This window comes from Thamnophis elegans, chromosome 8 (genome assembly GCF_009769535.1).
Source record: "Thamnophis elegans isolate rThaEle1 chromosome 8, rThaEle1.pri, whole genome shotgun sequence".
NCBI lineage: Eukaryota > Metazoa > Chordata > Lepidosauria > Squamata > Colubridae > Thamnophis > Thamnophis elegans.
The window spans coordinates 35,460,768-35,480,494 of NC_045548.1; the positions used below are offsets into that span (position 1 = coordinate 35,460,768).

Sequence of the window (19,727 nt, forward strand, 5' to 3'; positions counted from 1 at the left end):
TTCTTCGTCTTGACCCTTCCTTCCTCCCAAAAGTTAACACCTTGTTTCACAGGTCGCAGGAGGTGATTCTCCTGGATTTTTGCCCGCATCCCAGGCATCCCAGGGAACGAGTTTGGCACACGCTGGACATAAGATGGGCTATATGCCAGAGGTGGGTTCCTACCAGTTCGCACCTATTTGGTAGAACCGGTTCGTCAAATCTACTGAACCGGTTAGAAGAGGTTCCACCAGTGGACCCGGAAAGCAAGCCACACCTACAGAAGAGGTTCCAAAAATTTTTGAAACCCACCACTGCTATACGTATATACAGGAAAAGGACACCTCCTTCTGCAAGTCCGAATCCTTCTTTGTTTCCTTCCAGCCCGCTTCGATGGGCAGGAAGGTTTCCTCCTCGACTAATGGACGTTTGCTGCGCGCCTGCATAAAGCTGGCCTACGAACATCAGACCTGGACGGTTCCTCCTCACATCACCGCCCATTCCATGAGAAGTGCCACGACCACTGCTGCATGGGCAATGCAGGCGCCCATTGAGGAAATATGCAGGGCAGCTACTTGGACTTTGCCGTCCTCGTTTATTCATAACTACAAATTGGATTCCTTTGCAGCTGCAGAGGCCTCCTTTGGGAGGAGAGTCCTGCAGCAGGTCTTGGTGGCTCCAGACCAACGAAATTCCTCTGCTTCCCACCCTGGGGAAGCATAGCTTGGGTATGTCCCATGCTTGGACAAGCAGCGCCTAGGAGAATGACCGTTGGCTTACCTGAATGGTGTCCAACCCCACTCTGGGGTAATCTGGCAGAGCCGAGTCACCTCTCCTGATGACATAGTTTACCTTCTTATGACATCTTTCTGGACTCCACACCATCGTTTTTCAAACTGAAGGGAGCTGGAGGCGTGGCTACAGTAAAGATTTAAATTCAGTCCTTGGGCAGCAAGCTGAAGTTAACCCATGCTTGGACACTCCCGCAGCGCCTAGAGAATGAGCATTCAGGTAAGCCAACACTCATTCATTTAACAAATTTGGCAAGGAAGGTTGAAGAGTGGGACAAAACTCACTTAAGAAATGTGTCACTTAGCAACAGAAGTTTTGGACTCAGTTGTGATTGTAAGTCAAGTACTATCAGTACTGTATAATCCAGGGATCTATTTTCTACAGTTATTAGACAAATGAAGCTTGTTATGAAATATTACCTACACCCAAGTATTCTGTGTATCTGTATGTGTGATATAAATTGCAACTCAAGCCATCAGGAATCTTGCAGCAAAAATGTTAATACAAATATTGAACAGCCACAAGCTTTTGGCCAATTTGCAAAACATTCATTTTGATCCAAGAACTAAAGAGGTGCAACTTTTGATGTAAATAGAAATGCACAACCTTATCCATGTCCATTAGTTTCTGAATGTGACCAGCTGTGCAAATGAGGGTTGAGGGCATTTTCTTTATTTTCCATGGTCTGATTGGACAATGCTGTTTTTTGCATGTAATCTAGTAAAGAACCATCTTGACATAATGTTGTGTTTTCTATTAGGTTTAATTCTTCTGGGCTTGACCCAGTTTAAATTTTATGAGCAATAAACTTAAAAGCTCAAATTACAGCTGAGTGTTTTGGCATATCAGAGTGGCCAAGAATTTCTTTCAATTTCAATAAGGTTACAGAGTTGATGCGATCAGTAGAGATGGAAAATTTTATTTCTAAACAGGGACTAGATGCTGTTTGGCTGTTGATTTGGTTCATTAAATTCCATTAACATTAAGTGTTCGGGGAACTTTATCTGAATAAAAATGCATAACCCTCCAAGATCATGTGCTAGTTAAATAGAGGAGCTCATTTTGCTTCAACTTATATAAAATAAAGTTCCAGTAGGGAGAGCATCCAATATTTACTTTACAAGAATATATAGCGTACTTTCCCCCCCACAAAAATATAAGTGTGTCTTCAAGAATGTGAAAGTTATCCCACTGGATCAAATAAAAAACTCTTCAGTTCAATATTCTACTCCCAAACTGGCCAACCATATGTCTACAGGAAGCCGAATGTTATTTGGAATGTTTGTGATACAAATATTATTTACCTGCATACTGCCTCTCACCTTACATGTCACTGACAATGACCATAGCTAGTAGATTTCCTCAAATAAAATTATTCCAGATGGTTGACAATTTCCTTTGCCATTTCATGCCCTTTCCCAGTTTTAATGTATCCTTTTCAAAGTGGGCTGGCTTTATTACGAGCAGCTTTCCAAGCAGGACTATCCCTTTCAAAATCCTAATAAATTCTGTCTCAAACAGCAAATTAGGAATGGAAACATATCAAGGCCCTCCAGAGCAGGGGTGGGATCCTACTGGTTTAACAACCAATTTGCTGAGTGCACGTGCGCAGTTTACAGAGAAATCACCTTAGCAATAGCAATAGCAGTTAGACTTATATACCGCTTCATAGGGCTTTCAGCCCTCTCTAAGCGGTTTACAGAGTCAGCATATCGCCCCCAACAACAATCCGGGTTCTCATTTTACCCACCTCGGAAGGATGAAAGGCTGAGTCAACCCTGAGCCGGTGAGATTTGAACCGCCGAACTGCAGCTAACAGTCAGCTGAAGTAGGCTGCAGTGCTGCACTCTAACCACTGCACCACCTCGGCTCATTTCCACCTTCCACATTACTGCTGGGGAGGAAAACATGCTGAGGTGTGGCAATCTATTCTGCCACACCTGTCAGCTGGGCTTCAGAAAAGGGAATATAGGTGAGTATAGCACAGGGGCGAGCAGGTCCAGCTGAAAGTTGGAGCGAACCAGTTTGCTCCCAGCTGATAGTCGGAGCTACCGGTTCATCCAAATCGGTCTGAACAGATAGAATCCCACCCCTGCTCCAGAGTTGCAGACAAGCATTGTTTTTGTTTTGAACACTTCCCAGAGCTACTTTGGAATAGCAGTCACTACCAATCTGAAGAGCTATGACAAAAGAATGGTCAGCCTGACTCTTAGAAATAGCTAACTGGCGCAAACACCTTGCTTGGAGGGCTCCTTTGTCAGAACAAGTTACTGTGGTCATTGTTTGGACAGATTGCTGTAGAGACAATCTAGTCATTATGGAGATGAGTACCGAGAAGTGAAGCAGTGATTAGTTATGCCATCTTAGGTGGAAAATGCTTTTGGGTTGCTGTCAGGTGTGGTTACGCTAAAGATGTACATGCAAGTATATATTAGTACAGCTTTGTTTCAAGTTTTGGGTGACATTAATTTGCACTGCTTTATTTACTCATATATATGTAATAATAAATACATTCATTTTTTTCTTCATTGTATCAGAGATAGCAGATAGAGAGTAAAATGAAGCACATATTGTTTTACTAGCTGGCATTTTGTTAGAAAGTCTTAACCTTAATGAGATTTCTTAAAGTACAATGTCAGCACAGAACAGACAAAGATTATACTTTCTAAAAGAATAGGAAAGAAGAGCTGTATTTTATGTGAGTTCTGAAGCACTGGGTATAATCCAGTGGTGGGTTTCAAAATTTTTTAGAACCTCTTCTGTAGGTGTGGCTTGCTTTGTGGGAGTGGCTTGCCAGCCATGTGACCAGGTGGGAGTGACTTGCCGGCCATGTGACTGAGTGGGAGTAGCTTGCCAGCCATGTGATTGAGTGGGCATGGCCAACTTGTAAAATGTGGTGAAACTCACTTAACAACACTCTTGCTTAGCAACCAAAATGTTGGCTCAGAAATTCTGGCATTTGAAGCACGTAAGTCTTAAAGCTGTCAAGTTACAAGACCATTGCACCGCTAACCTTTTAGAAAAAAACCCCCAGGGGTGTTCAAACCTGATAGCTTTAAGACTTGTGGACTTCAACTCCCAGAATTCCTCCTCCAGTCATGTTGGCTCAGGAACTCAGGCATTGAAGTGTGCAAGTCTTAAAGCTGTCAAGTTACAAGACCCTTGCACCCCTAACCCTTTAGGGGGAAAAAACCCCAGGAATGTTCAAACTTGACAGTTTTAAGACTTTAAGATTTAGATAGGACTCTTAGAGGCGGGCAGGGCGATTGGTGAGCCAGCCAATCAGTGAGCAGTGGGTGGGGCAAGCGTGCGGATCGGCGGTCGGGGGGGGGGAGAAGGCTGGAACCGGTTCTAAACGGCACAGTAGATTTGTGGAACCTCTTCTATACAAAAGGTTAGAACTGGCAGGAACCCACCCCTGGTATAATCATTTGTGAAGTATTCACAGCTTAACTGTTTACATGAACACAGTATCAAAATCTAGAGTATCTTGACAACGCTGAAGAGTCTAAATTTGTCCTTACAAATTTAAAAATAGCCAAATGTTTTGTATCTGAGATGCTAAGCATTCAGTTATTCCTGTATTCATGTATTGTGATCCTCCCTATTAATTTTTAAAGACAAGAGAAACAAAATAATAATTAGCTCACTTTAACATCCATTAAAAACCAAAGCAAATAAAAATACATTAATTGTCCAAGCAGTACAGCAAGCATTCTAACTCATTTCTGAAGACAGCTCCATAGGTTAAGAGAGAGAGAGAGAGAGGGAGGGAGGGAGGGAGGGAGGGAGAGAGAGAGAGAGAGAGAGAGAGAGAGAGAGAGAGAGAGAGAGAGGGAGAGAGAGAGAGAGAGAGAGAGAAGACTTATCTTGTGTTTCCATCAATAGTGGTAATGTTGGCCAACAAATAGGAGGCACCTTTCTCAGGGACTGCACACAAACTCTGAAAGTCCCTGATTCAAAACAACAGACTGACCTTCCTCTGTAAAGATGTTTATACAATAGCATTTTATTTAGTTATTTTTGCTTGCTCTTGTTGAATAATTTTGTAGCTGATTTTAGACTTTTACTGTTAGCCAATCTGAGTGGTATTTACAATGGTGTGTGTGTGTTACACATGTATTATAATGACATAGTTTTGTATTTAAATAGAATAAAAAAGCATTTTTTTTACAACTTTGTCCATGACACTTCAAAGGTTCTCACTGAAGCAATGGTGGTCTTTATTAATATGCCATACAGTACCTACTGATATCTGATATTTTACAATACAACATTGACAATGAGACATTTGGTGTGCAATGATAAACTATTTTTAAAATTTTCACCAAGTTCTTACAAGTCATGTTACAAATTTGCCTTAACTGTAGACAATAGAGCACATGGGCAATCAAATATTGATTGAAGCTTATGTATCTTACTATCCCTACTTTTTTCCTGTTTCCTCCAATACAAACTGAAGACATTTCCTGCCCTGTTTTTAGAAAAGTTACTGAAAACTGTATGAATAGCTGAGAGTTCTTATATTACATTATATCTTTCATACAATATCATTTTCAACTGGAAAAACCTCAACAATAGAATCTTTAAGAAAAATTATAAGAAAAAATACCTATTATTTCTTTACAGCTTTTACCTCTCTATGTTTATTTTATTTTTTTGTTCAGACAGCTGACATCTGAACACACATCTCATGTTCCCCATTTCTCATGCACATCACTGTACCTGCTGTGGTCGGTCTAATCGCATGCGCTTTGCAGCATTCCTGCTTTCACTTTCACAGGCAGAAGCTAGGATACTCTCAGCTACTGCAGAAGTAAGATGGGAGGGAATGGGTCTTGACTATGGAAAAGAAAGAGAGAGATAATATAAAAAGATTATTCATAATAATGTGGACAAGCAATCAATAGGCAACTACTTAAAATTACAAAAAGTAGAAATAAGGACTGTCAAAACTGAAAAGTGAAAATTAGAGATTACACCTGCAATTCATCTACAGATCCTCAGATATTAGATTCTCTTTGCATATTTCCATGTGGACTCTCATACATAACTATAGAGACAATGCATTTTGAAGAGGCTTCTGTGATATACAACATTTCATTAACACTGATGAAATAATAGCTAAAATATTGATTTTTTTTATGCAAAACTCCCTAATTTCTTACTCTGGCCATTAATGAAATGGCACGCCCTCCCAACTCTATTAATTCAGTGCAATACATGGATAACAATGCTGACTCACTGTTGTTGTAAGGATTACAATTAGATAATGAGTACAAAGGACTTAAAACAAATGAGTTATACAAATGTTAAGTAATCAATAAGTATTATTGAAATATAACTCAAGGTTTAGTAATATTAATAATAATAATAATAATACTACAATAATGTATGTTTTACCGCTATGTCCTTATGCTTTTCTCTTTAACTAGTTTTGCAAATGAAAATCTTCAAAATATGGGACAGCCACAATCTTTAAGCAATTTAATTTTGTTGAAGAAGTATATAAAAACTGTATACAGATTTATCCAATGGGTTGTAAACTTTCTTTAAAGAATAATAAAAAGGTGTTTGTAACACTTTTTATTACAATGCCAAACTGTAATCCTACTATAGTAGATGTCTTAACCCTTTAAGTATTCAAAAGCTGCAAATTACTAGTTCAGATAAGAGTCATTAACATTTTTATAAAATCAAATATTAATGGAATGCTATTTTTGTCATTAATGAAATTCATTTATTTTAATTAATTTATTTTACTCATGTATTCATTTTTCAAAAGACCACCCAATTGAATACCTATACAAACAAAATATAGGTAATATTTTTGCTCCCAAGGGTTAATTTGGAATCAAATAATAAGTTGAGTGTAAGACACATAAACATGCACATATATCAAGAGAGTCGGTAGTACTGCTAAGTGACAAGCCTCATTCTCACCCTTCTAACAATCTTGCTACAGACAAGTCAACATGCCACTCAAGTATTAAGTAAGCCAGTGATGTGTGGTGAGCTTCATGGCCGATGAGGCAAGTACGAAAGCCCCGCTGACTTCAACTCCCAGAATTCCTCCTCCAGTCATGTTGCAATGATGTCATCTGCATGGATCTGCTCCACTTTGCTTTATCCACAGGGGGGGAGGGCTGCCGCTGAAGATGCCGACGAGTCCCCGCTGCCACCAGAATAACTGCTGCTGCCTCCTCCTCCTTCTCCAACAGCACCACCACATTTGCTGCCTGGCGCTGCGGCCTTGTTTCCTGCTCCCGCTCTCTCCCGCCGACTCATGGCTACGCAGAGCCCAGCTCAGGTGCTCCAAGCGAAGGGGGAGACGCCGCTGCCACGGGCAGGGGTGCTGGTGGACCTTTGCCAGCTTCACCTCAGCTGCAGCGTCGGGCGGCAAATCCAGCAGTGCTGTTGGAGGAGGAGGAGGTGGCAGCAGATATTCCAGTGGCAGCGGGGGCTTTGGGGCTTCACTTCAGCCGCAGTGCCGGGCGCAAGCAGCTAAGACTGGCCGCCCACAAAGGACCTCCCCGGGCTTGCTTTGCTGAACACGGGGCGACTGAGGCTAGTTTGAGCCGGCACAAACTACCGTCAGTCGCCCCGCCTTCATCAAAACAAGTCTGGGGAGGTCCTTTGCAGGCAGCCAGTCTTAGCCACCTGCAAAGGACTTCCCTGCGTTTGCTTTGCTGAACACGGGGCGACTGATGGTAATGAGCGGCGCAGCCGGCACTTAGGAGGTCCTAGGAGACCTGCTGTGCCGCGTAAGCTCCTGCTGCCATCCCCGCGCCCATGCTAAGTAGACTTTCTGAGGCAGCTGCACACCTTAGAGGGAACATTGGCTCCATCCCGGCGGGCGGAGAGGGCGAGGGAGGACTGGGGGTGATGGGTGGGCGGGCGGCGAAGCAAGGCTGCTCGGGCGGCTGAGGCTCGGCCGCCCCTCGTCCCCCAGGCTGGCTCAGCCACCCGCCCACCCGTCGCCTCCAGTCCTCCTTCGCCCTCTCCGCCTGCCAGGATGGAGCCAATGTTCCACCAGCGCCCCCCGCCCATGGCAGCGGCGTCTCCCCCTTCGCTCGGAGCACCTGATCTGGGCTCCGTGTTACTCCGCATTAAATGTGCCAGCCTGCGCACCAGCAGAGGCGGGTAAAACACACACACCCACACAATAAAAACAAATTACAATTACTTACATTACAAATAATTTTGAATTCCTCCCCCCTGCCCCCTCCCTCTGACCCACATACCTTCCAGCTGCATCAAAAATGCAAGATTTGGTTTAGCTAGGGCCAGGCAGGCTAGGATAGTTGCTGCTAGAGTCACAACGTGGATGACTCTGCTTAAATGTTTTTTAAAAGCCTCTAAACAAAGTGCCCTCTGCAGGAGGAGGCGAGAGAATTACGTGCCTCATTTGCATAAGGAATTTTTCGCTTTTTAACCCTTGCTTAACTCTTAAAAGGTGAAAAATTCCTTATGCAAAGGAGGCCCATAGTTCTCTCGCCTCCCCCTACAGTTAGCACTAAGCAGACTCAGAGTCACTGTGACTTGGAGTCTGGCAGCAACTACCTTGGCCTTTTTAATTATTTTAAAAATTCTTTCCTTTTCCTCATGAGACTGGTGAGGCCCCGCCTCCCCTGCCTCCAGTGACTGTACATCCCTGAAGTAACGTTACCTGTCATAGATATCCTTTGCACATTGCAAGTGGCTACAGGGAAGCAATTATTTTAAGCAGAGTCAATGAGAATAGAAAAAAAAAACCTGCTCTCATTGTTCTGTTCTCTACCAATACTGCAGAAGTACAATATTCTATCAAAAATCCTTTAAATTTTCAAAAATTGCATATATTATCGGACCAGTAATAATATCCAAAATCTTACACTAGTAAATATATTACTTATAGTCAAATGTAGAGATTTATGAACACACAGAGACACAAATGTAATAATATAATAATTATAATTATAATTAATTAATTATAATATTCATTATACAAATATATATTATACAATTGTAATAAATATCTACAATATTTTTCCCAAACGTAAAAGAAAGGGCACAGGTTTAGATTAGATTACAATAATTACATTTAAGGCAGTGATTGTTCCATGTCCAATACTTATAAAACCAGGTTTAAAAATGAAACCTTATGTGTGCCATATTTTTACTTGAATGTACACAAAATAGGTACATTTATAAAAAATATATAAAGTATATTTTCAGGTTAGAAGGCAAATATGTTTATGTTCTATCAGCTCAGCCTTTTAAATCACATGTTTCTCTCACATATATCCTTTAAATGTGTTCTAAATATATGACTTACTTTATTCTTTAGTATCAAAGTGTTCAGTAATTCTGGTAGTGGGACATGGAGCTGTTAATTTATACATAGTTAAATTTCAAATGTCTAAAAAAAGATATTATTAAATCATAATATCTGAACAGAATCAAAACTACTCACCAACATCCTGCTATAGAATTAAGACTGCAAAGTGTATCCTGAGAATAGTGGTGGCATGTATTTGAAATATTCATTATAAGAGACATGCAATTCAAATGAACATAATGTGCATATTTGAACAGCATTTTCATTACGAACTAAGAACAGCACTGCACTCTGTTGGATGTCCCGATATTGTTTTACTTTAATGTTGTCTCATTCCCTTAGCAAATTGACATATATTGATGTTATCATTTTGATCCTTGCACATTGCATTTGATAGCAGTTTCTGTGTTTTTTTATTCATGTTGCACATGAATTAAGAAGAAGAAAAACATCAGTAAGTAATTATTAGCAAAATGAAGGAGGGCAACCTCAGCCGAACATTTTGAAAGGGGAAACCTTTGGACAAAATTAGCTCCAGATAGCAGGTTTAGCGCATTTATCTTATGTTCTACATGGTTGTAAAGCAACAATAATTTTCCAATTTCCAGAAAAATTGTAATCAGAGAATGAAAAGATGCAACAACTTTCTGGCTAATTAGAAAGACACATACACACACACCAGCTGCATGAATATACATAATACCAACTTGTGACCCAATTTATTCCTGTCACAGTGAAATGGGGAAGGCTACATGCAAAAGTAAATGCATACACAATTTGGCAGGGCAAAAACTAAGCAATGTAACACATGTAGCCCTTGAGATATATATTTCGGATTTTCTAATCAATTTTGGTTATTTTTTCATGAGACAGGTGTTCGTACAAAGCTGATATTTCATAAACTGAATGGACAATATTGTGAAAGGAAGAAATGATTATTTTAACTCAGTTTTCAATTAATCAAAAACTAGATATTCCTTGTAGTCCTTTTAAATAAAATGAGATTTATTTAGAGCTTTGGGTATAAATTTCTATTTCTATGAAATTTTGTTAATTTTTTTTTCATATTCTCATCATACAAATACTTCTATCAAAATTTAGGAAAGGAGTCCTACAATATAAATTAAACCTGTTAATAGTAAGTGTGTTTCATTCACTTTAAGAAAATTAACACAAGCATTACCACATTTCTGCCCTTGTGGGTTAAAAGTGTCAGTAGTCCTCATTCCAATCCTTTACTTTATATCTGCTGCAAATACTGTATACGCAAGATTATTCTCAGCCAGAAATACAGACATGTTACTAGCAAGTCATGACTGCTGAGACAGATTAATCTTCCCTTCTGCTTCTTAAATTAGTGAGATGACATCTAGTCAGGCTTGACTCCTTGTGACTTCATAACAAATGTTCACCATCTCAACCTCAACCTCATCTGTATTCTTCCAAGGATTTTCCCATGATTTATGTGATAACATCCACATATGTCAGATAATGTATTAAGGGAAATAGAAGTCTTCCGCTTCTATTCCCCTCAAATGTGTGAAGTATTGTCATTTTCCTATACTCACACCAAATGTCCACATACATGCTTTTTAAATTTCTAATTGTCAGCCCAAGGGAGTTTTTATTTGTTCTTGTATCCTGTGATATTCTTAGCAACTATATTTGTGCTTATCTTATTTCTCGCTCTCTATTTCAAGGGTTATACTTCATAGCTAATACTCTTGAAAAGATTATTGCTTTAGCTATTCAGATCTTTGTGGTCAAAGAAATATGCTTATCCTTTAGGATCTTATCTCTTCCTGCCTTAGATTATTTTTCTCCTTATTTCTCCAGCACATTGTTAATCTTTATAATTTAGCTAAAGAAAATGAAACCAGCTACCATTCTTACTTCCCTGTCAACTGTAAATTCACTAGGTATGTTGGTTGACATTAACTTTGTCTTCTTAATATTTAATATTAACCCAGATTTTTCACTTTCTATTTTTATTCTCATAAAGAGTAAAAATCTTCTATTCTTCTATTAAGGCTAATAGGTAGGGCAGAACACCTGAGTTTTCTCCTGGGAAAATAGTGAACAATAAAGGAATCTAGAGAAACAGTCTGATTCAGAATAAGATAGAAACAAGGATAAATATTATTGGTATATCTGTTTATCTTGCGTAGCAAATACTCTGTCTGAATGGCAGGATTAGAAAAAAAATGATAACTAGAAAAAAATGAAGTTGAAACATTTATAAAGTGTGTGCGTGTGTGTGTGTATCTGTATGTATGTATGTATGTGTATGTATGTATATATATACATATATATATACATACTAGAAGAATAAGTGCACGCATTGAAGAACACAAGAACGCAATTAGAAAAGAGGAACCAACTTCTTCCCTGGTCCAACACCTTAAAGCCACAGGACATAAAATTGACTTTAAAAATACCAGAACTATTGCCAAGGCTGAACATTTTAACAACAGAATAATCAGAGAAGCCATCGAGATAGAAAAACGCCCACACAGCATGAACAGGTGGGACGATACCTCCCGCCTGCCAGCCGTTTGGAAGCCTGCCCTTATTGACAAATGAGTCCCTAACATGAGGAATGACACCAGACCCACATTCACAAAAACCCACACTGATAATGAGGCACGACCAAGGATCAGAAGCCAGACCGCAACTGCAATATTAGCCACTTTAAACCCCTCCTATCCTTACATGAAACACAAACCCCCAACCAATCAGAACACACCTCCACCCAATCAGAACACAGCCAAGCTCCCACCCAATCAGTTCAAACCCCCACTGGCAGTTAAAAGGAAGAAACAGCCGAGATCTCACATTGCTCCTGGAAGCACCAAGCCGAGCAAACAAGCCTGAAGATGACGAATGAGACTTCGTCGAAACGTCGCCAAGACACTTCCAATTTTACGCAGGAGAAAACCCGAATAACCAAAGACAGACAGACAGACAGACAGACAGACACACACACACACACATACATGTGGAAAGCAGGCCACACCTACAGAAGAGGTTCCAAAATTTTTTGAAACCCACCACTGCAGTACACACACACACACACAAACCTACATACACACACCTTTGTTAGTTGAAAATAAAGATTTAGAAAAGTTTCACCAGAAGAAAGACTTACTTTTGTTCCTTGCCTGGTCTCTCAAGTTAGCCAATTACCTAAGGCCAAGTTAGGAAAGAAAATCTGTTGTGTATATTCCTCCTAAATTTCCCCTCCAAACTTGAATTAATCCACTTCTTCACTGAGCTTTATCCCTAGACAATGGCAGTCTTATTTTCCTCCAGATTCTGCAACAAACTCTGCTTGTTCAGCAGGAAGTAGTCACTTCTTGCAAAGAGCAACAATATCTTTCATCCAAGTTCTAATCAGGTTTGATGCTGTTTAGCTTTAGAGATCAGCCTAGGTCAGGGCTGTCAAACTCCCAGCCCATGGGCCGGATGTGTCATGTGCTGACCACGCCCACACCCACATCTGGTTTAGGGCAAAGGGAGAAAAAGTCCCAATATGTCACGTGACACCACTGTGGTGACCCGAGTTTGACATCCCTGCCTAGGTGATAAGCATTCCTTTGTCAACTGTTATCCCAACCTCCTTCAATCTATTTCCATGCTTTCTAATTTATAAAGCCTGATACTTTCAATTGTACAAGCTATCTAACTCTTGTTAATGCTGGAGCATTACCAATACTTCATCTACCTATTTATTTGCATGTAAGAATGCCTGCATTTTCTTAGAATATATAACAGTCAGTATGACTTACAAAAATTATGAATATGCAACACTTTTGAGACCATGTATTAGTAGAACATGAAACAAGTTACATAAAATTTGTCCAAAGAAGACAGGAAAGTTACCAAAATCAGACAATTGCACAAATATTTTTATTCTATTAAATAACTTAAACCAAATAAAAGTAAAAGTACAATATTATATTTTCTAAATGCACTTGCCATTATTTCAAATTACTATATATCTCAATATATATATTGGGCTTTAAACCCAAAACCCAGCCTGAAGATGGCGAGTCAGACCTTGCCGAAACGTTGCCAAGACAATCTCAATCTTACATGGGAAAAGACCCAAATACAACACCAGCATACCTACACCCATGAAAATCTACGAAAACATATATATATATATAATATTTTGGCATGTGATTGAACATATACTTTTTCATCACCCTTAATATCTTGTTTCCTTTGTTTATAACTAGCCATTACTTTTTGTGAAAAGCTGTACCAATGTATGAAATGTGTATGATACAAATGCAATTGGTTGTAGTAATATTTTGTTTTATTTCTTTTCCTAAGCTAATAATTTTAGCAGATGTGTTCCTTTATTTTGAACATAATCATCTGAAGTTCTGAAATGGAGAGAAGGAAGGAAGGAAGGAAGGAAGGGAAGAAAAGGGAAGGAAGGAAGTTTCATGTATTTCTTAAAATTGCATTTGAAATAAAAATGGCATTTGGAATAAAGCAGGGAAGGGAAGAATTTGGAGTTTGAATTTTTGGTCTTTTGATAGAAGTGCTAACAATAATAATTTCATCAGGGCTTTTCTTTTGTCCTTCTATGTCATATAAAATGTGTTTTGGTATTTAATTTCAATGAGACATTTAAATAAAAGCATGGTTCATTTACAGCCACTATCCAACATTCATTTATATTTTATATATCTCTTTTTCCAAGAAATCTGACAGATTGAAAAAGGCTCTCTGTTTTATTTAAACTTATAAATAAATTGGTAAGTATACTTTAAAATATGTTTTATCTAAATGAAAAATCACAGCACCTTAAAGGGTTGTGCTTGCTTCAACACGATTTAGATCTTGCACAAGCACAGTAGCTCTGTACTACTTATTACAGCATATATTTCAGTCACACGAAAAACTTTGTTTTAATTTATTAAACCAGCAACATCTTTTTTCAGGCCACACAGAACCCTGAGAAAATTCTGTGTACCTTAATGAGAATTATTGTGCTCACACAAGGTTCAAACACTTCTTCCAAATGATTTTTGAAGCAGGACAACCTTAAAGGACAATCATTAATTAAGCATAGGCAAGTATATGCATACTAAATTAATTAATTTACGAAACAGATTACCTAAGCATTCTGTCATATAAATGTTAGAATAATAAAAAGATGAAGGAAACTTGTTTTTATGTGTTTCTTCTTCCTTTATATCTTGTGGTGCTCCTCCATTTTGATAAATTTATATTAGACATAAATGTGTGCTTTATTTGGCAAAGCATTTCAAGTGCATTGTACAAAGAAAAGGGGATGAAAGGAGGAGAAAAACCTCTGACCTGACAGTACCAAAAAAACAAATAAAAGGAGACACTAAGATGGAAACAAAATAGTGTCATGGATTTACATATGGGGGTTTTGATGAAAACTAGGGCTGGGTTTTAAATCAAAACTCACCATCTCAAAACCACTCCTTTTCATCCGCCTGCAGGACTTGAGGTAAGTACGTATGCGCTTTCTGGCACGCTCTTGATATTCAGGGAATTGTCGCCTGCATGAGTCAATGATAGCCTGGATCTTTTCTTTGGGCTGCTTAGAAATTGGGACCATTCGGTCCAAGTTTTCATCTACAAACAGCCTGACAAACATCTGTTGATAAGAGGGAGACAGAGGAGAAGGATTTGGAGGGGTACTTGGTTTCTAAGCTTCCTGTCTGAGTTACAGATAGGAAGACTGTTTTTTTAATTTATTTATTTTTAAAAACACAGTGAAGAGCTTTGTGATGGAAAGCCAGAAATGTTAAGCAACCAAGGATTTTATTTAAGGGCTGACAAAAGACAAGAAAAGATTAGATTATAGTGTATAGAAATCATGAGGAAAATAAAACATAGATTGTAAAAATAAGCACCATTTCATGTCTCTTATTAACAATGTGCTAGAATTGCTTTATTGGTCTGTAGAACCCTTATCTCTTATTCTTCCCCTGTTGTGAACATTTTATGGTGTGTGTATTGTCATGCAAAATTATATAAAATTTGAAAAATAATAGAAAATAGCTGACCAGTGGAATCAACAACCTAGAAGCTCCCTTCCTACTGCCTTCATTTGCTGGACAGACATACACACACATACATACACATGCACAATACAAAGCTGAAATTTCTCCTTTAGATGATGATTAAATAGCTAAATTAGATGAACTTGGTATCTCATTGAAAATCCTATCTAAGTACAATCCTATACATGTCTATTCAGAAGTAAGTTCCATTCAGTGCAGTCAGGCTTACTCCCAGGCAAGTGGGTATAGGATTGCAGCCTTTATGTATCGTCAGTAAAAAAGGGAGACATTCCCTTGCATATTTTTTTAAAAAAATACATCTGTTTAATTCTCACATTAACCCATATACATATGACCCAAATCATAGATAAAAAACTAAATAAAATGTCAAAGGCCATAAGAAGAATCATAACTCACATTAAAAGCTTTCAGGCGCTCAGCTTCAACCCCATCAGATTCATTGACTTTTTCAGTATCTTCATGATCATCATGCTCATCATCATCTTCTTCTCCCCGGTTCAGGGAGAGATCTTCAGCACCTCTGTCCATGTTTTCATTTTTGCCAGAATCATAGCTTGAATAACTATGGGCAGGTGACTAGAATGAAAGAAATTTCATTTTAAGAAACCTGCTTGAGGAAAGCATCTGCCTTGCTTTGGAAGGGAAGGAGAAGAAAGAAGAAGAATAGATATTATATATATATACTTTTCTTTATGCTGCAGGATCCAATCTGGGTTGGTCACTGGGTTTAGAGTTCCAATAGATTTAGTCATCCAAGCTTTTGGACTCGTACTGGAGCCCATCTTCAGAGAACCTCTCTCTGCCAGAATGTGCACTATTTTTCTTAATCATCAATAAATACACACATAATTTAACATGCATATAGCACACATTTATAAATGCATAAATTACTCATTGCATTAATTTTATAAGACATGAACAAGCCAAGTGACTTTACTGGACATAAAGCTAAATTGAATGTGTAAGAATTAATGGAATGCTCTTGTTCTACCATTGTATCAAATCCAAACTGAGGCAAATTACTATCTTTAATAATTGAGAAAGCTTCTAGAGATTTTTTACTACAAATAACTAATCTTGCCTCAAAAATATGTTCAAATAATATATATCTGTTCTGTGCATAACTTACACAGTTTATATGTACTGCAGTTTAGATATAGATATTTAAGAATTGTACTGTATTATAAGAAACAACTTTTCATTTTCAGCTTTCCCCTTGTTTCCCCCTTTTTTCCCATATATATTATGTAAATTGCCTCTCTTATCCAGAGAATTTCACTAGATAACCATAGACTTGGGTGGCTGCCATATTACATAAAAGAAAGGGAGAGAAATAAAATGCTTTGAAAAAATTCATATATTCCTAAAGCCAAAATAGGCTTAAAATACTCCTTTCACTTCTGCTTTGCTTACATAAAACAAAAATATGGGAAGTTTAGGGGGAAAAGAACATTGAATGTCTGAAGTGTTGGCAGATTGCTGACTGTCTCCCCCTCCCCCAGTTACAGCATCTTGGAACATGATGAGATCATGGAGATAGTAGGAAAAGTCATCCACAGTATATAATGCTTTTATCAAAAGTCAAAAACATCATTGTGCTATAAGCTGAGCCTATTTGGTACTTGTATGTGATATCACAATTCACGTAGAAAGGAATGGAACTTGCATCACAGCAGCATGATACTGCTTTACTCGTTTGCCTCCACTTGGCCTCCCTGCAGTAGACATGGCTGGGCCTAATTGACTGGCCAGAAACTGCTCTCCAGTAGAGATCAAACATAAAGGATCATCAGAGCTTGAGGGGTGCAATGGAAGTGACCTGAATAAATTGTTTCTTCAGTTAAGAAAAACAAGAAATAAAAAAGTACCCTTGATTTAGGTCATGCCCGACCCAGAATGACTGGTGTGTCCTGAGAGACATTAGGATTATTTTTTTGGTTCTGTAGTAGGAATTAGTTTTGGAGACTTGAGATATGTTCATATGTAGAAAGTTCTATAGAAATGTTGGCAGTAGCTTAAGAGAAGAAATAAAAAGAGCTGTGACTACACTATAATGACTGGGTCTTCACTACTTTCTCTATTAAAAGTTAGAGAGAAAACATGCACATATTCCTGAAGGTGCTGTTCCACTTTCTTGCATAAGCTAGTTCGGTTTAGCAATAAAGATACTGGCCTAGGAACCAAGAGGTTGTGAGTTCATGCTTTAAAGCACAAAAGCCAGATGTGTGTGTGTGTGTGTGTGTGTGTGTGTGTGTGTGTGTGTGTGTGTGTGTATGGCAGGAAGGAACATTAGGGATATTAAAGAACTACCCAACTCTCTTCTAGAATTACATCTAATGTTCTGGAAGTACTCCATCCCACAGCACTTTCATAGGAATTTGTCACTTCTGCAGTTTTATTACTTGCAAAATCTGCAGGACCCCCCTCCCCCTTACAAAATATTGGTTTCTTGTCCATTTATTTATTTAGAGAGACTTTTGGTTGCAATTGCATTATTGTGGTAGGTTGCACAGTCAGCCAGATACAGCGAAGCGGTAGAAATGATGTGCCAGTGCCTGGAGGCTGTTAGGGTCTGGATGGGAACGAACAAGCTTGCACTCAATCCGGACAAGACCGAGTGGCTATTGATGCTCCCTCCCAAGGATGGTCCAGCTATTCCATCTCTTAGCCTGGGGGGTGAAATTATACGCCCCTCAGAGAGGGTTCGCAATTTGGGGGTCCTCCTGGATCTGCAGCTGACACTAGAACATCATCTGTCGGCTGTGACCAGGGGGGCCTTTGCCCAGGTTCGCCTGGTGCACCAATTGCGACCCTATCTGGACCGGGAGGCCCTTTGGATGGTCACTCATGCCCTCTTCACCTCAAGACTGGATTACTGTAACACGCTCTACATGGGGCTGCCCCAAAGAATGTTCGAAGACTTCAGTTAGTCCAGAATGCAGCCGCGCGAGCGATTGTGGGTGTACCTAGATACACCCACGTTACACCTATCCTCCGCGAGATGCACTGGCTTCCCATTGGTCTCCGGACACGTTTCAAGGTGCTAGTCATTACTTTTAAAGCCCTACATGGTATCGGACCTGGCTACCTGAGAGACCGCCTCCTGCCAGTTACCTCCCAGAGACCTATAAGGTCGCACAGATTGGGCCTCCTCCGGATTCTATCTGCTGGTCAATGTCGGCTGGCGACTCCTTGGGGGAGGGCCTTCTCTGTAGCTGCTCCGGCCCTATGGAACGATCTTCCCATTGAGATCCGGACCCTTACTACCCTTCCGGCCTTCCGCAAAGCGACTAAGATCTGGCTGTTCCGGCAGGCCTGGGGCTGTTGATGTATCCAGCCCCATCCTAAGTTATGAATGTTGTTGAATTTTTAATGTTGTTTTTTTATTTTTTTGTATCTCCCCCCCTCTCCCTTTTTTACCTGTAAGCCGCCCTGAGTCTCTTTGAGAGTGGGCAGCATACAAATTAAATAAATAAATAAATAAATAAATAAATTTAAACTTGATTTGGCATTTTTATTCACTTATTGTGTCTTTCCCAAGGGCCTGGATTGGGCATATGTTGTTATTTGATGGTGTTAAAGGGATTGTGGTAGGATATAAACTGTTCCAAGTAAAGTCGCCTTTTGCAGTTATCTGGTGGTGATTTTGTCAATGCCAATGGTGTTTAAGTGGTGCTGCAGTTGTTTTGGGATTGTACCCAGGGCACCTATTGCAATTGGTACCATCCTCACTTTCTTTTGCCATACTTATTATCATTATTGTTAATAATAATGTCATTTTTCTTTTATACTTGTTTATTATTAAAACCATCTTTCATACTGTTGGGTTTCAGAATAATGTACAATTTAAAATTTTAACACAATGGAACTATTACCGTATTTTTCAGATTATAAAACACACTTTTTTTCCTCAAAAAGGAGGCTGAAAATCTGGGTGTGTGAATACAGCATTTTTTTGCCTCCAGAAGCCCCGCCCCTTCACCAAAATGGCTGTGCATAGCCTTATGGAGGCTTTCAGAGAGCTCCTGGGGGCTGGGGAGGGCAGAAATGAGCAACAAAATGGGCCATTTTTTGCCCCCCCCCAGCCCCCAGCAGCACTCTATAAGCCTCCATAAGGCAATGCATGCAATTATTTTTGATGAAAAATGGGCTGTTTTTTGCTTGTTTTGGGGGGGGCAGCCCCTCCAGGAGCACTCTGCAAGCCCTCCCTAAGGCTATTCATGCCTTTTATTTGAAAAAAGCGGGCCTGTTTTCATGAAAAATGGGCCGTTTGGGGGAGGTTTGCAGAGTGCAAAAAAAAAAAAAATTCCTTTCGGAAAGCTCTTTAGTTAGAGTGGTTGATGATAATTACATTGATCAAGTGCTGTGCCAGCAGAAACAAGTCCTAGGTGCTGCAGGTTCTCAGCGATTTCCTTCTCCAGCACATGGATAAATACACCTGGAAACATCTACCTACCTACCTGTTCTGTCCCCCCTTCTTCGCTCGTTAACAGATGACAGGCAAACTTAAAAGGAAAGAACTTTATCAGTCCTCGGCTCTGACTGGCTGCGAGCCCAAAAATAA

General features: G+C 39.4%; 1 protein-coding gene across 3 annotated transcripts in view; it reads right to left on the reverse strand.

Moving 5' to 3' along the window:
- NOL4 (nucleolar protein 4) overlaps positions 1–19,727 on the reverse strand; it is a 173,110-nt gene that overhangs the window by 17,895 nt on the left and 135,488 nt on the right. Inside the window, exons 7-9 of one of the 3 annotated variants that reach the window (XM_032223024.1) lie at positions 15,560–15,739; positions 14,542–14,733; positions 5,495–5,611 (exon numbers count right to left, since the gene is read on the reverse strand). In XM_032223024.1, coding sequence (XP_032078915.1) covers positions 5,495–5,611; positions 14,542–14,733; positions 15,560–15,739 — 489 coding nt within the window. The remainder of the gene's footprint in view (positions 1–5,494; positions 5,612–14,541; positions 14,734–15,559; positions 15,740–19,727) is intronic. The other 2 variants (XM_032223025.1, XM_032223026.1) reach the window with 2 other exon arrangements.